Source organism: Triturus cristatus, chromosome 9, assembly GCF_964204655.1.
Source record: "Triturus cristatus chromosome 9, aTriCri1.1, whole genome shotgun sequence".
Classification (NCBI taxonomy): Eukaryota; Metazoa; Chordata; class Amphibia; order Caudata; family Salamandridae; genus Triturus; species Triturus cristatus.
The window spans coordinates 32,839,185-32,857,471 of NC_140592.1; the positions used below are offsets into that span (position 1 = coordinate 32,839,185).

The 18,287-nt window shown below is 48.8% G+C and overlaps 1 protein-coding gene across 2 annotated transcripts in view; it reads right to left on the minus strand.

Moving 5' to 3' along the window:
- Window positions 1-18,287, minus strand: part of LOC146797314 (uncharacterized) — a 421,742-nt gene that overhangs the window by 57,758 nt on the left and 345,697 nt on the right. For both annotated transcript variants that reach the window (XM_085624305.1, XM_085624304.1), the window contains exon 2: window positions 15,966-16,351. In XM_085624305.1, coding sequence (XP_085480431.1) covers window positions 15,966-16,351 — 386 coding nt within the window. The remainder of the gene's footprint in view (window positions 1-15,965; window positions 16,352-18,287) is intronic.

The following is an 18,287-nucleotide window of genomic DNA, read 5'->3' on the forward strand; positions in this document are numbered from 1 at the left end:
CAGCTTAATTCCATCAAAACAGAGATACTGCTGTTTGGTAAAGCGGAGGATTTGTGGACCCCAGAATGTTGGCCATCAGAACTTGGGGAGGCAAATAATTTAGGCATCAGAATTGACAATAATCTCTCTATGGAGGAACATGTGAAGATATTGTCAGGCACTTGCTTCTGAATAATGAGGATGTTAAGAAAAATCTTCCCTTGGATCCCTCTCATGGCAAGGAAAACTCTCATCCAGTCGCTCTTGCTTAGTAGACTAGATTATGGTAAAACTCTTCTAGTCGGAATCAGGGAAGACCTATTATCAAAATTACAGGTGGTTCAGAATACTGCAGCCCGCCTTGCCCTCAATAAACCGGTACGCACTCCATCTCTACCTCTCCTACGTCAGCTGCATTGGCTTCCTATTAGAAAGCGGGCAGTTTTCAAGCTTCTATGTACTGTTTTCAAGTCTCTGCAGGGGACCCACCCTGCCTACCTTAAGAAGAAACTTAAGTTGTACCAGCCCGTGCGTCTGTTGAGATCGAGCAATTGTAACTTGCCCTGCACACGGAGAATCAGGAAAGCCAAAATGGGCGGTCGTGCTTTTTCTCATCTAGCCCCCGTCCATTGTAACAGTCTCCCTGATGAGATCCAGGCCTGTTCCAACTGGTCTCAATTTAAGAAAATGCTCAAGACTTGGCTGTTCTAAGATCGTCTCTTTTTAGGTGACTGCTACTCTGGCGCAGAGAGATACCCCGGGGATGATTCGTTGCGCACTACAAATGAGTTATAAATAAATAAAAAGAGAACATTCAACAACAAGGAAGCACAGCCACAGTTGTCCAAGTAATAGATGGTCAATTTAGTTTCAATATGCACAGTGCGCATAACAAATATTATAGAATGATGCCCTCGCGACTGAAATGGATAGAGAACACCTCACTTTCGGGACGGTGGGTCCCCATCCGGTGTCTTCTTTTGCACGGGCTATGGGACTGGTGGATCTTTGGAGATGTCATAATGACAGATCCAGACATTATACTCATATTTCGGCGGCACATGTCGTCGGGGCCCGACTGGACTAGATCTTCACACACAGCACTGCCGCTAGGCTCTTTCGTGGGGGCGCCACATGGCTCGGGGTATTTCTGACCACTCGCCGGTGGAGGTACAACTCCACGAACCAGTTTGCGATGGGTCTCTTCCGCCCAGATTGGATCCCTTTATGTTCCGGGACCAGGAATTCCGAGAGCACTTCGAGGAGTGCACAGAGTTGTACTTTACTGAGAATGTGGGCTCTGTTGAGTCTGCCAGTGTCCTATGGGAAGCGTACAAGGTGGTGGCAAGGGATTTTGTGCAGGCGGCATGCGGTGCTCAGCCCAAAGAAACTCATAAATCAGTGTGAGGAACTCGAACAGGAGTTACTTGTTCTGGAATGCGCCATAACAGAGACGCCGGGTGAGGTTGGGGGACTCAAGCACACCCTTAAATTCAAAGAAAGGTCCCTACGGGATCTTGAGAACGCCGCGGCCCCGGCGCATGCACTCGCTACACAGCGCAGAGTGTACGATTTGGGCGATAAGGCCAACAAACTTATCGCCTGGTTAGAAAGAAGGGATAGGAATCGCAACTGGGTGTTGGAGATTCGGTCCGAGGCAGGGGCGCAAGTTGGTACCGGGTGGCCTTGATTGAAATTTTCGCCACTTACAATGAGAGTCTCTACCAATCTCAGTCCGCACGGATGGAGCCAGAGTGCATTGAATTCCTTCGTGATATTTCTCTTTGAACTCTGGGGCCGGAGGACAGGGAGGCTCTGGAGTCTGATTTCCACCTGGAGGAAGTTGAGAATACCATAAGGGATTTACAATCCGGGAAGACGGCGGGCCCTAATGGACTACCTACTGAGATGTTCAAATGTGTGGTGGGCAAGGTGGCTCCATACATACTTGACATGTTTCAGGAGGCGTCCGAAGTGGGGCAACTTCTGGAGGATCTGAGAATGGCAACTATAATCGTTCTCCTTAAAAAAGGATAGCCACATGACCTCTGCAGTTCTTACAGACCCATATCCCTCCTGAACTTCGAAGTTAAGGTCTTAACCAAAATTATTGCGAACAGGCTGGGCCCGGTTTTGCAATCCCCGATTCACCCGTATCAATTGGGCTTTATGCCTAATCGGAGTACACTGCTAAATCGGAGCTGTCTATATGGAGTCATGTATATGGCTCAAAGGCAGCCAGACGTCCCGGCTGCCCTCCTCTCTTGACGCCCGGATGGCGTTTGATAGTATTGAATGGACGATTCTATTTGGTGTCTTGGAGAAGGTTGGCATCGGTCCGCAGCTGCAACAGTGGATCCGACTGTTGTGCGCTGCCCTGATGGCTAGGGTGCGGGTCAATGGGGCCGTCTCCAGAGCCTTTACACTGCACAGAGGGACACGTCAGGATTGGCCATTGTCCCCGATGTTTGCGCTGGCACTCGAACCTTTAGCAGCATGGATAAGACAGAACCCGACGGTGAAGGGGATCGATCTTGGAGGAGGTTGGGAAGAGTGATATCCTTCTGTACATGCACCGACCATGCCAAACATTTCATAGGCTCATTCACATTATCAGATCCTTTGGGTCTTACTAGCTGGAGCCCCTCCGGTCCTCCCGTCCTCTTGTGCGGGGATGGTGTGCAAGGATAAATTTAAATATCTGGGCATTTGGATTACTAAGACCGCTGCGGAATTTTATTAGCTGAATCTCCAGGTGCAGCTTGCTAGGCTGAGAGAAGATGCTATGCATTGGAGAGGTCTCCCTATTTCCCTTATGGGGCGTGCAGTCCTAATTCAAGATGATGGCCCTTCCGCGCTTTTTGTATGCCGTCCAAAATACTCCCCATCATGTCCTAGATTCCTTTCAGGCGATCTCCGTCTGGTATTGTGGGGAGGGGGCAGTCCCAGGATTGCGCTCAAGAAACTACAAAAGGGGGTGTACGAAGGGGGGCTGGCAGTCCCAGATCTTAGAAAATACTACAGGGCTGCCCATCTTATTAATATCAATGGCCGGGTCTTCTCCCCACTGGAGGAACCGGCCTACAGAGTGAACAGATTGGCATTGGGCACGGGCAGTCAATTGAGCGAATTATATCGTTGGGGCGGGGGCTTCCCATACTTGCCACCACATACTAAAACGGTTATAGATATTTGGCACCGTGCAACTAGAATGACGGGGTGGGAGCGGGACCTCACTGAGCAGACCCCGCTCTGGGAAGAAGACTACTTGAAGGAAGTGCACAGACTGGTGGGGTTCCGGAGATGGGCCCTCATCGGCATTGATGTTCTTGGGGACGTCTGGAAAAGCGGCAAAATGGCATCCTTTGAGAGTTTGCGGGTGGATTTTCAGATGAATGATGGGGAATTCTTTTGATACTGTCAATTGCGCTCAGCACTGTACTGCCATGTAAAAGACGGGTCTGTGCTTCCCGAATACTCCCCCCTGGAGGATAGGCTCCTTCTGGCCCCATGATCCAAAAGGCAGTGTAGCTAACGTACAAAGAACTCATAAATAACACTCCTGACTGCCTGGGGCCTTTCTGGGAAGCCTGGAAATCGGATGTGGGCCTACTGGAAGATGATGACTGGGCAGAGGCCCTCCAATGCCCTAGGGAAATAGCCATCAGAGCGCACTTTCGTTTGATCCAGCTTTGCATCCCCCATAGGTCTTAGGCCTCCAGAATGGTGCAGGTCCATATTAGGGGCGGAGGCTCGGAGGAATGCATCAGGAAGTGTTGTGAGAGGGGGTCAGTCTCATGTTTTGTGGGCTTGCCCCAAGCTTCAGAAGTACTGGAAGGGCGTTGCCCGTGTAATGGAGACGGTGGTGGGTGCACATGTCCTGCTGGATCCCCGATGGCACATCCTTGGCGTCACGGGCGAGATTACGTGGCCGAAGTGGTCCAAAATATGGCTAGCATTGGCAGGGGTGGTGGCGGCTAAAAGGAACATTGCGCGTGCCTGGGGAGCAACGGAACCTCCGACTGTGGCTGCATGGCTCTGAACGATGAATTTAACCCAGATCTTTTGACTGGGGAGAATGTTTGCATTGTCAGCATTCCGTCCATTATTTGTTTGCTGTAACACTTTTCGCCCTAAGTGGGATGGGTATGCCCAGACGTGGATTCAAGCTAGCCTGGCTGAAGAAGGGTGACATACCCTGAAACCGGACCCAGGATGCTTGTTTCCGGTCCAGGGAGGACCTGGCCTGGCAGTTCGGTCTGGACTGTAACCATGGGGCACAGGGTCAAGACTGATTTTCATATGGCTGGGTCCAAACTGGGGTGGCGTAGTGGGCAAAAGAACGATGGATTTAACCCAGACCTTTTGACTGGGGGAGAATGTTTGCATTGTCAGCATTCCGTCCATCATTTGTTTGCTGTAGCTGCATGGCTCTGCGACATGGATTGGCGTCACGGCACAGAGCGGGTGGTACATCAAAGCCATGGATGCCCCCGCAAGTGGGAGAAACTATGGGAGCCATGGAGGTTGTATAGAGGTTTGTGAGGGGTCTCATGAGACACATTGATAGGCTTAATGGGTGGGTCCTGAGATGTTTGTTGGCATGGGGTGGGGGAGATTTATGCCCGTTTTTATTGTATGCCTATGTGTTATACTGTTTCAGCACTATCGATCTGAGAATTGCATATTATGATGGCACGGTCAACTGCTTAAGTCTGAAGCTTGTTTATTGCATTAATGAAAAGATTTAAAAAAATGTTTTTGAAAAAACAAATATAAAGAAGAGACACAATTTGCATATGCTACAAATATGTACATTTCCAACTAGAGACTGATACAGGATGGTTGAGCTAGACATTGGCTTGCCAGCATTTTAGCAGGATGGCAGGGGGATACAACCATATCTCTATTCCCAGGCAGTGTTGCCAGATTTTTAGACCCGTCCCAAGCCCAATGCAGCTCAAATACAAGCCCAAAATAATCCCAATCAGACCAGTTCCAGCCCAAAAACCAGCCCAAATTAGCAAGTGTCCAATTAAGCGCAAATCGACATCAGAACCAATTTTAACGACAAATATACATTCTATTCAATATACAGATGGTGGGAGGGTGTTAACTGGGCACCTGCCTTAATGCTACTCATTTTTAAGACCAGTTCTCCCTGTGACTTTGTCATATGAAACAGGCACTGCTCAGAATACAATAGTCGAAAACAAATGCAACAATTAAAAATGTCCAGCGAACTGGTGATTAATGATCCTGCTGGAGAGCAGCCCTTTGCCGGTTTGTAGTTTTGAAATGCAGATAGGCTGTATTTTATTTGGATAGCTCAGTGGGTTACTGCCTTTGTCACAGAGATTCTTGTGTTACTTGCAGTTCAGAAATTACAATCCTAACATAGGACAGTGACTTATGAACTGTCATCAAAGAGCTGCATACAAACATGGATGGTATAGTTAGAACTTTTTTTTGTGTTACTATATAGTTAGAAATTCCCCAGTCTTTCATTATTTTAATGTTGCTCAAATGAGTTTGGGCCGATATACATTTTTATTAGTAAAGCCAACCCCCAACCACTGGGTATGCTTTAAATCCCGAGTTTGTGCTTTCCCAGCCCAAACCCTCTTAAAATATACTGCCCAACAGTATGGATGACATTTAATTCCTACACCTTGTAATCCTCATTGACTTATGTGACATTCCCTATAGACTGAATGCCATACTTGTGTGATTCATTGTCTCTGTATATTGTGTGTGTGATGTAAAGTACTGTGAGTGACACCCTAAACTAATATGAATAGCGCTATACAACAAATGAAATGCATATGATAGGGAGCTACAGAGACATGAAGGCACTGTTGGAGGTTGGTAGCAATGGTATCTGCTGAAAAAGAGGTCATTGATGAGGCGCCAAAAAAGACTTTCGCACTAGCGCTAAACACGATTGTGTCATGATGTCTCACTGTCACTTACCTGGTCGCTGGTGAGTCACGCGGTCACCGGTGGTGGGTGGCTGGCAGACTGGACTGGAAACGAACGCTGCCTGGCAGGCTGGCAGCAGGCACGGTGGCAGTGGCTGGGCCTGGGCCCGTGGCTGGGCGGGCGCTGGCGGGCCTGGGGGCTGGAGTGACTGCTGGGGCTGGAGTGACTGGGGGCTGGGCTGGAGTGACTGGGGCTGGAGCTGGAGCGAGGTGGGCCTGGGCCTGGGCCCGGGCCCGGGCGGCTGGGCCTGGGCCTGCTGATGAGTGCACTAGTCGGAGCCGGAGGAGTCTCGGTCTCTCGGACTCATCGTCTCTCCAGTCCTACACCTCCTCAGTCACACAGTAGACGTGACGTCACGTCTTCACTGCCTGCGCGCTGCGCTGTGTGACTGCTGCCTGTGCTGCACTCTGCACTCGTCGTCGTCGTCGTCATCAGCAGCATCAGCAAGCATGAAGCAGCAAGCAGACGTCTGTCACTCTCATAGATCGCCGCCGAAAAGACCGTGCTCCTCCGCCTCCGGTCAGCCCCCGCATTATATGGGAACCACGGGGGCTGACCTAAAATTAATTCCCAGGTCCGTCATTGGTAGCGTTTTCGCGCGCTACAACATGACGGCCCTGGAGACCCCCCACATTGGCTAATTATTTACCACGGCCCACGAGGGGTACGGTAAAGTGAGGTGGTGCCTGCAGCCTGCGTGGTCTGACTGAGGCCATGGGCTCTTCTCGGTGTGACGTCACGTAGTGTGTGTGCACTGTGCTGCTGTGCAGACTTGGCAGGCAGCAGGTGCCGCGCCCGGCCCCGGGACCGGCAGGCAGCAAGTGCAACAATGTAACAACTAGTCAATTCAACTTAGCCAATGGCAATGGCAACTGCAACATTGACCAATGACTTGTTGCGTTGCAGACCGTTGCCTGGCTTGGTTCGTTGTGCAGCTTGACTTGAGTTGCTACCTGCTGTGGCTGGTTGCTGGCTGGCCTGAAGAAGACGTAACGTGCTGCCTCTCTCTGGGTAGGGGGGTGGGTGGTGGGGGGCTGGGCTGCGGGATTTGGGAATGATGATTGCTAAATGCCAATGCTGACTGTTGCTGGCCTGGTGCTGGGCCGCTGGGCGGGGCCCGGGAGGATTAAACAACTTTGATTAGGCAGAGGCAGGCGCAGGAACGATCTCATGCATGTTGTGGTGATGGTGGGCGTGGGCGCCCGCCCCAGGCCAGTATTTCCCGCACAACTACATAAATCCAGCCCAAAAAGTAGCCCCCCGCCAGGCATGGATTTTTCCCGCACAACTAGGGAAAAAGTCGCCCAATTGTGCGGGAAATAGCCCAATCTGGCAACCTTGTTCCCAGGGGGGGGGGGGGGTCACATGATGTGGTTTGGGGTTGACCTGTGAGTTAGAGGGTTCTGGCTCCGTTGTGCCACTTAATGGTACCAAGGAGTCTTGTTGATGAAGGAAGGAGAAGAAGGGCTCCCAGATATCTTTGGGGCATGAGCGTAAGGGCATTAGCTCCCAGTAGTTGGTTAATTGTTACCGGTAGTATGCGACAGCCTGCAGCCATATCTTGTGAGTAGGACCAGGCTTACACTCCCAGTGTACTGCAACTGTACGCTTAGCTAATAGTAACAGCGTGGCAGTGAGGCGACGACAAGAGGTAGGCACGTCAGACATAGCCGAGGAGCCCAGTCAAGGGGGAGTAGAGTGACTGATGTCTTGTGATGTCATGTTTAGTCTTTTAGACTTCCCTCCAGAACCGCGCTACCTTCGTTCAAAGCCACATAAAATGTATATAGTGTGCCCTGGGGAATCCACAGCGCCGACAGCATGGATCAGGCACCAATCCAATCTTAAATAGTTAAAGCGGTGTGCAATATAATCGATGTAAAAATTTGAAATGTATGAGATTAAGTTTGTTGTTGTGCAAAAGATGATGCAACTTACAGCAGCAGAATTCCCATTGCTTATCTGTCAGGGCGGGGGGTTAGCATCCGCATTCCAAGCCGCCCTCACCATTGGAGTGGTAATCGGCGAGGTGTTTTTCATGCTGTTGTATAAGCGACAAATAAGCTTAAGCGGAGAAGTGTATAAGTTCCAGCACTGGGAGGGTGGGTGGTGGAGCAGAAAAGGTCGCATAGATAGCACAACAAGCAGTCCGGAGTTGGTAGTAGAGGAGAGTATCCAGGGGGCCCGGTCTGGATTTGGCCTCAATTGGCGTGATGAAGCAATCTTTGAGATAAAGGTCTGGGAAGTTTTTAAGTTGGCCCCTGTGCGCTCGCAACACAACATCCCTGTCCTGGAGTGGCGGCATCTGAGGATTATGAGTGATTGAGGTGGAGGGGGAGTATAAACACTCCAGCTCCTCACGTATGCACAATCCACCCCAAACCCAACAGACGCATTCCACCGTATCCATTTCAGCACTTAGTGCTTTATATGTAGCAAACACTGCTGTTGTCAATGGCCAGGGGGAAGCATGGTCCAGTTCTATGGCCGTGTGGGGTTGAAAAGGAGTCGGGTGCAGCCTGTAGTGTAGATATTGTGCCTGAGCACACAAGGTGTACAACTTCATATCCAGCGCCCCAGCCCTCCCTGGGTGAGTTGTAAGGTAAGGAGATCCCAAGATACTTGGGGTTATTTGTGTGCCCAACTGAGTGCAATTAAGATGGATTTAATGTGCTGAAAAAAGTGTTCGGTTAGCGGTAGTGGGATGTTAGAAATGGGGGTCTCTAGTTGGCAGGGGCTTGCACCTCTGTCCAACTAGGGGCCCTTCTTCCTAATCAGGGTAAGGGAGTTACACTCCTAAAATAACCCCTGCTCACCCCCTTGGTAGCTTGGCACGAGCAGTCAGGCTTATCTTACAGGCATTGTGTAAAGCATTTGCACATAACCAACAGTAATACAATAAAAACACTACATAAGGACACCACACCAGTTTTAGAAAAATATCCAATGTTTTATATACTTAAAAACAAGACCAAACGATAAAAAACCACAACACAGTACTTAAAAAGGTATACTTTGCAAGAATCCTTGAAAAACACTGTTCATACGAGTCGGTAGCTCCGTCCGGGGCTACGGCAATGCTGAAAACAACAGTTCCAGCTGACCGTGTCGATACGGACCAGCTAAAGTGTGGACAGACTCGGTAACAGTACCTTTCTCATTGCGGCTGACAGTGGTGCGAGCCCGTCGTGGCAACCGTCGCAGTTGCGTTGCAAAATGGAAGCGGTGCAGGGCGCAGAGTCCTCTTGATGCGGTGCAGGCAGTGGCTTGGTGACGATTGTCCAGACGGCATCGTGAGACCAAGGCTTATGGTGCATGGCGAGACGGTGCTCAATGCGGTGCTGGCAGGTTGCGGTGCAGGCGACAGAGCCGGTTAGCTGGAACTGGCATCGGTCCGCCCAGACAGCTGTTTGGGATGAGGCGGTGCATCATGAAACATACGAGCAGTGCCCCCAGTCGCGATGCGGTCATGGGTGTTGAAGTCAGCAGCAGCGACGGCGTTGGTGAGACGACGATGGGGAAGTGAAGTGAGGCGGTGCTGAGTGCGGTGGCCACAGGTCACGGTGCAAGCAGCGGCTCGGTGGCGGCGGTCGTTGTCGATGAGACCAGGGTTGAGGTGCGAGATGCGGATGGTGCGGTCTGCGGTGCCATTAGGACACAGAGCCAGCGACGGAGTCGGCTGCGTTTCCCTTCTCTGTGGCAGCTAAAACAGCGGTTCCAGAAGTGGTACCCAGAGGTTGATGAAGTCTTTGCAGTTCCTGAGACTTCAGAACAGGAGGCAAGCTCTATTTCAGGTCCTTGGAGATACTCAATAAAGAAGTTTCAGAAATTTCAGTCCAGTCCTTTCACTGCCCAAGACAGAGCAGCCACTGCAGGCCAACTCAGCAAAGTGGTAGTTCCTCGTCACAGCTTCTCCAGCTCTTCTTCTTTGTTCAAAAGTGTTCTTAAGTTCTGGGGCCTGGGCCCCAATATTTATACCACAAAATCCTTTGTTCTCTGGAGGCAGAGGGTGTCTTTGCCCAGCCAGAACCAGGTCTGTCCTCTCTGCTGCAGCTTCCTGGCAGGAGGTGGAGACAGCATTGTCAGAGGCAGACCAGGCCCATGCAGGTGAAAGGAAATCTCCTCCCCCTACTATTAATGTAGACCAGGTCTATTCAGCCCAGCCCTGACCCATCCAGACTCTCTGGAGCCATTGCTCCTCCCCAGCCCTGGTCACCCTAAAGCCAGACAGTCAATACACATCCCAGCAAAGGCACACTGGATGGCTAAACAAGAAAATATCTACTTTCTAAAAGTGGTATTTTGAAACACAGAATGTAAAAATCACCCTCACTAAAAGATGCATTTTAAAATTCTGAGTTAAGGCATACTAAACTTTACTTTCCTACCTTGTTCCCAAGGGTAGTTATGTTTATAGGATGTTCTAGGCAAACCAACCCCATTCTATTGTATGGGAACAGAGAGCCTTGCAATAGTGAAAAATGAAATTGGCAGAATTTCACTATCAGGACAAGCCACACACACCAGGGCATGTCCAAACTTTCACATACACTGCACTATGCCTTCAGGGCTATCTTGGGCCTAACTTAGGGGTGACTAATATGTAAGAAAAGGGAAGGGTAAGGCCTGGCAAGTGGGTGCACTTGCCAAGTCAACATGGCAGTACTAAACTGCACACAGATACTGCAGTGGCAGATCAAAGTTACCTTTTCAGGGCTACTCGTGTGGGTCGCACAATCAGTGCTGCAGGCCCACTAGTAGCATTTGATTTACAGGCCCCGGCACACTCAGTGCACTTTACTAGAGACTGACTTGTAAATCAAATATGCCAATCATGGAAACACCAATCCATAATAACAATTTACAACAGGAGCACTTGCACTTTAACACTGAACAGCAGTGAGAAAGTATGCTGAGACACTAACCCAGCAAAACCAGGAGTTCAGAAAGCAAAAAGACAGGGGAAACACGCCAAAAGATGCAAAGTCTAACAAGGGAACATTAAAGAATATATATAAAAATGTAGGGAGTATTATCTTCTTTGCTATGGCAATACGGCCTGATAGAGACAACAGCAATTTGGACTAGATAGAGACTGTCTTGCAACCAGTCCATCGCTTGACCATAATTTGCTTGCCATAGCTCTTCGGGGTCACGGCTGAACCATATGCTGAGGTATCGGACCGGTTCAGAGGCCCACATTAAGGGATATTCCGTGGGAAAGGGCAGTTTTCCATTTGTAAGGTGGAACAAAACAGATTTGGCCAGTTTACTTGTATACCTGAGTAGCCACCAAAGCGCACCTCGCGAGTGAGGGACGGGGGGGGGGGGGTAGGTTCTCATGTGGGTTGTGCACATAGAGAGCAATATCATCCGCATACATGGAGACGATTAGACCACTGGTGGAAAAACTGATACCTCTATCTGCATGACATTGTCGAAGTCACACCGCCAAATGCTCCATTGCTATCGCAAACAGGAGAGGCGTTAGTGGGCAGCCCTGTCTCATGCCACGGGTAATATTGAAGGGTTCCGAACGTAGACCATTCAACCGGACCCTTGGTAGAGCATAGAGTAACTTTATCTGGTTAATGAATAGAGGACTGAGGCCGAGGCGCGCCAACAAAGGGAACAAGTATGTCCATTCTAACGAATCGAAGGCCTTGGTGGCTCCTAAAAGAGCAGTAATTGCAGAGACCTGGGAATCCAAGTGATGCATCAGCGCAAATATTGTGTGTAAATTGTGCATCGTGGATCGACTGGGTATGAATCCCGATTGATCAGGCCGAACTATCGATGGTAGAAGTAGCTGCAAGCGGTTAGCCAGTATCTTGGCATACATTATCGACATTGATTAAGGATCGGGGTCTGTAGGAAGCACACAGGTTACCCTGTTTTTCAGGTTTTAATAACGTGATTACCACAGCTTCCTATAGCAAATGTGGCAGATATCTGGTCTCGAGCGAGTCTTGGAAAATCGCTACCAGATGCGGAGGCCAGTAAAGGAGCAAATTCCTTATAAATGGCCCTGGTCAAGCCATCAAAGATGGGCGATTTGTCCCCAGGGAGTGAGCCATTAATCGGCACTATTGTATCTGTAGTGATGGACGAGTCTGAAGTATTCACGTTGCGCATGGTCATGCCAAAGTAGCTGAATAGAATTAAAATAGGCCGTACACTCGTCTGTGCCAAGCACCGACGTGGCCTCAGACAACTAACACTACAAAGAAGTCATCATTTGGAGTAGATCTGATGGGGAGGAAGTCCGGTTATATTCCTCATCCAGCAACTCCACAATGTAAGTGCGTGGTCTGTGGTGTAGACTCGCATGGGTCTTGCCCGGCGATCACCCTCGCTGTATCTCCAAACCTGGGCGCCAATATGGACGTAGTGGGCTTTCCTTTCTGCTTCTTATGCAAAATAGGACAGCGCTTCCCAGAAGTGAGCGAGTGCAGTAGTCTCAGAACTACGGAAATATTCTGTTTTCCACTTATGAATGTCTTTTTCAATGCAGGATAATCACATATAACCCTCAGCACTCCCAACTGCTTAGATATGCAGATCCCACGAATGACCACCTTGAAGGCTTCCCAAAGGAAGGTGATTCTACAGAACCCACATTGGTGGCAAAGCAGTCCACATGGCACCTCAAATCTCCTCTCGAAACACCACATCTCGAAGTGCATCTGGAGGTAACTGCTAGGTGAACACAGGAGGCACTGCCTGAGGAAGCCACAGCTCCAGCAGGACAGGGGCATGGTCCGACAAAGTACAGCGAAGGTGTCTCACTTACGTGGTCCATGTCTGAACCCCTCTAGAGGTTTGCCAATAGTCTATTCTGAACCAGGTATTAAAGTCAGTAGTAACACAGGTGCCTTTCAAGGTATTGTCGTGTGCTCGTCTCCAAACGTCACGCAGGCCATTATCTAGGATTATCGTATTTAGTGTATGCGAACTAAGACAGGAACGCCTTTGGCGTAGTTGGAGTATGTGGCAGCGTTTATGTCCCACACCATCTGGAGCACAGCGCAGATGGCGATGGGTTCACCAGGTGTGTCTCCTGTAGGAAAAAAAATATATACTTTGGGCCTAGTGAGGTAGGCATTGACTAATCGCGTCATCCTATAGGCGTAAAGACTGTATGTTCCATGTGACGCAAGTGGTAAAAGTCATGGTATTATTGGGATGTGAGCGGTGTGGACGTATTAGCGGAACATTATCAAGGTGTGCAATTGAAACATGAATTGTGTGTGGAGACTGAATTCCTAAAACAGAAACATTATACACTAAAATCAAACATGTAAAACAAACAGTCCCAAACCACCCCCGCCCACTCCAATCCATACCCCAGGTTGAGAGGAACCATCTAATTTCCCACCCAACAAACATCCCCACAATTCAGAGACATATGTAAGAATCATCTCTGAAGGCAGAGAGAGGCCAGGCGATCAAACCCTACCAGTTGCAGCAGGGTAGTCGAGCCAAACATATCAAAGAGCAACATATTGTAAATAAACATGGTAAGGGTCTCCCAGGTGCAACTTAATGAAGAGCAAATATTAGGGCGCACCGAACATGGCCATGTAATGGGAATGCGCACGAGTAGAGATCTGTAGAATGGGTACCTTTGACTATGAGCATTTCCTGCCAATAAGCCATGAGAGGGGGCAGCATCAGTCATTGTCGCTCAGTGAGTTCTTATTGCCTGCATGTGGTGAAACCGGGGGCTGGGGAGGAGGGGGGGGGGAGGTGTTTAACCTTGGTGACGTTTTGGGCTAATTTTAGGGCGGAGTCGGCATCCGGGAAGAAGTTCTGTTTGCCCTCCCAGGATACCTGTAGCTTAGCTGGGTAGCTCAGAGCATAGGGAATTTCTGCAGGACCCGTTTAGCTGGCAGAATCTCTCGACGGGCAGCCTCCACAGACAACGTGAAATCAGGACGAAAGGACAAGTTATTCCCTTGATATTTGATGGACCCACATTACCGTGCACATCGCAAGACAGTACGTCTCAGTAGTTGAGGATGTGCGTAACTATCGTGAGAGGTGGTGCACCTGGGGGAGGACTGGGGCCCAGCGAGTGATGCTCAAATTCCACAATAAATACCAGAGATAGACCATCCACAAATAGTTCCCAGAGGATAGTCTTGACGTAGTCTTCCATTTTTGTAATGTTGGTGGATTCTGGAACACCTGTAATCCAGAGAATATTGCGCCGGGAGCGCACCTCAAGATATTAATTTTTGGCATTTATAATATTGAGCACTCTGTTCATCTTCAGTAGTTGCTCCCTGGATTCCGCCTGTGCGTCATCCGCATCCGACACACATGGGTATCCAGATGAACGATGCCATCTTCATGTTTGTTGACTCGCTGTTTAACTTGATCTAGGCGGGTGGTGAGGATGTTGAGTTTTGCGTTTATTGACTTAAGGCTTGATCGCACTTCTACTAGAAGGTCCTTCACATCAATGTCCTGTTGTAAATGTGATTCAGAGCATTCTGGAGACGCATCGGACGGCGGCGGCGGATCCCCCTTGCCTGGTTAGGCGTCTGCTCTCAAAAGGGAGCTTTGATCGTTTAATATCGTGTTTCCCCATGATGTGAATTGGTGCCAGTGTTAGTCGAGATATAATGCAGAGGGCAAGCGTGCGAGAAGGTGCTGCTCTAGCGCCCAACAGTGATGAACAGGACAAGATATGTGTATTTGCAGCTTGTGCCTCTCAGTAAAGCTTTAGGGGCCCACCACGCCCTGGGCCACATGCATAGCCAGTGGCCACAAGCAGGCTGTAGTCTAGAGTCCCACACAGTGGAGTCGTGTTCCCTCTAGAATATACCAGCAACAGCCTGAGGTACGTCACATCCAGAAAAAAGGGGGCCCTCACATTCTCAACGTAGCACTGTTCTACAAGGTTACCATTGACATCGTAGGTGCCGGCCCCAATTAGGGATCACGTTCACATAAGTGAGCAAGAACGGGAGTGTATCCCACAGCGCGAGGTGCCCCAGGCTGCCCTCGCATTCACAGCAGATCAGCCACGCCACACGCACCGGTTGCACATAAGTTCGAAATGTGGCTAATGAACAAGTGGCCAAGCAGCGGCACATTTGCTGCTATCACAGTTCTTTAAGTGTCCATTGCACTGCCCCCCCCAGCAAACTGCTCCCTTGCTCCTCTTCGCATATGTCTGCAATGGCCTAGCAGTGTCAATTCTTCAGTCTCTTTGGGCTTCCAGCCGCGGAGGCTCTAAACACTGTCCCGGGTCTCCTCTGACTTAATTTTGCCAGAGGGGGAACACTGCCACATGCCGCCCATCACAGTCGCACACAGTGAAGGCAACACCGGGGCGGGGGCCCCAGGTGACAAGGATCAGGCCTCTACCCCCAGTGGCACAGCATCCTAGCGTGGTTCCATGGCACCGGCCTCAGGTGCGACGCAACGCCGGGGCTCGGTGCAGCTGTCTAGGCCCAGTCACACTATCCGCGGGTCCCACAATATGTCTGTGCAGTCCGGTCCCACACCTGGGCACAGCGGCAGCAAAGAACGCCCTCTTAGCAGGTGCGATGGTTAGCGATCACCATTTAAGCCAGCAGGTGGGTAATTCAGCCGGTTATTGCAGGATTGTGGTCAGATTAGGGGCTTGGCCGTAGGAGCATCTCTAGAGAGCGGCCATTTTGCAGATCCAAAGCCCCTCGCTCAGGAGTGCTTCTTGAAGCTCTTTTTCTGTTGATCAAATTAGGTAATGTGGGCAACTGTTGCGCTGGCAAGCCAGACCTGTTATAATATATGGGCCTACAGTGATAAAATAGAACGCTGCATTGAATTTTCTTATTGGGAGGCATTGAAGACAACATAGTATAAAGAGGAAACCCTTTGCTTTGAACCAAATTCATTGTACTCCTTACATAAGAAGAACATACACATTTATAAATAACACAATGGACTAGTGCCCACCTCCTCCTCCTAAAATGCCCTAACGCTCCAGAGGCCCACCTGAATCTACTCACCGACACCTTCTGGAAATCAGGGAACTGAGCGTGTCCACCCTCCATGGTGTAAAGCACAGCATGAAGAGCTCGGGGCAGGTCTGAGCCAAAGGTCCTTAGAATCACAGAAAAGTCCCTGCCTTCTTGCCGAAGACTTTCCAGGAGATGAAAGAAGGAAGGCAGGATGCTGTGATAAGCTTTCCCATCCTCTCCAGTCACTGTAAGCACCTTGTCTGGTGGGCCCCGCCATTCCAGTTGATGCATATGATCCAAGTGAATCCTCTTGAATTTTTTCCCTAGGTTTGTGTTGGTGAAATCTCCTGTACGGCCAAACTGAGTGTGAAAAGTGATGGCGTTTTGGTAAGGCGGCTGGACGGATGGCACATCACTTAACCATTCCCATTCACCTGAAAAAACACAACAAAATATCCAGTTAATCGGTTCTTTGGAGACCTCTTCTCAACATGGCTGACAGATCACTTTTTAAAAGTTATTTAAAATATCAGTAATTTACACACTTTTTAAAACAATCAAGAAAACAAGTTTTAGGATCTTCTTTCATGGAGCTCCACCACAACATGTGAGCAAAGTTGTCGTGCCATAAATATATTTAGATTTTGCGTTCTGGTCCAGAGCATTACACAGTAGACTAAGATTAATTCGAGGACCTGATATTTTGAAATATCAGGTCCTTGATTAAGGACAGAATGGCCCCTCCCCTTTTCAGTGAATAAATAGTTCGCTACCACCTCCCATCCACACAGATCTATATTTCAGGTAGAGCTCTATAGGCTCACAAATGGAGTACAATCCTTCATAGCTGAATCGCAAATGTTTCATCAGCTCACAGCCCACCCAGAGTCAACAGTGAACTGCTGAACCTCGCAGTTTGCCAGCTGACAGGCTTCTGGGTTTCTCATAGCCTAAGAAAGCGATCTATTCCAGATACCGCAGCAGTAGTGAGCAATGTGTCATTCCTAGAAATAGATTTATATTTTGTGTCACTGTACAGAGCATTGACCAATACTGTGCACTGCAGAGGCCTTAACAAGGCAACAACAGCAAGCAGCCACAGCAGAGCTGACCAAAGAGGATCCATGCTTCTGAGAACTTCCTACTCTTTCATGGCTCCTAAACACATAGAACCAGATTCACAAATTCCATTTTGTAGTACGTATAGTACTATATGAGTACTACTCAAGTACTACAAAATGCAATCCACAAACCCACGGCCGAAGACCTCTGCCTCAGTCTTTCCCGTCTGTTCTGTTTGTAGATCTCTGACAAAGTGATGGAGATCTCTGCACATGTAGCTTTACAAATTAGCAGTAAGTATGGAAGGGATTAGTGCAGGAGTGGGTAAATGGGAAGAGTTTAAGGCCATATAAGGAAGGTTTTTGGGGAAGAGATGCTGTTAAACACTTTAAAATAGTAAGACAGCTGCTATTCACAAATACACATCTAAAATTACTACCGCCCAAAATGGGTCAAAACAGGCTCAAATGTACTTCAGTCCATCTTTTGAATACCGTGAGCGCCACACATACCCAGCCACTGGCTGACACCTGGTTACACCCCCTAGGGACTAATGTGAAATAAATAAAATTAGCTCAACTGTTAAAATTATATATGAGTGTGTATATATATTAGTTTGAGTAACAAAAAACTAAAAGGTTTTTTAAATAATAGGACTTATAACCAAGATTCATAAAGATTAAATAAAAACGCGAGGTAATTTTTTACATTGTTGAAAAATTAATACACATTGAATTGTATGTGTGCTGCAAAATTATACATTATTTTCAGATTAATAATAAATATATTAAATGATTTTACATTTACATCACACACTTAAAAAACTGTATTCTATAAAGGGTGCAGGCGTGCTGAATGCTAATTGGTCTCTCCCGCGACAATAGTTAGTTTCAGTCACCACTGCACAGAGACAATTTGCTCCATGAGAGGAGAGCAATAATTGGTTTGTGAGGTTTCTTAACAATAAATGTTGTGTACTCCTGCCTGATGCAAATAAGTGTACATTTGACTGAATGGGGTCGAGGCACCGTTTATGGTGATGAAAGGAGAGGCCAGCAGTATACCAGTCCTGGGTGAGATCTGCCTGGGAAGCACACTGCTGTGGCAGCAGGCAGAGCTGGGGAGCCAGGCTTAATAGGATCTAAGATGGGGCAGTGGGGGGAGAAAAACGTCATCATGTCCCATTGTTTGACTCTGGCCAACTGAGTAACTGTTACCGTGGGCCACCTGCAGTCTGCCACCCTTCTTGGATTACCATATATATATACTATACCCCCAATTGATCTGGTGGCACTATTGTAACAGAAA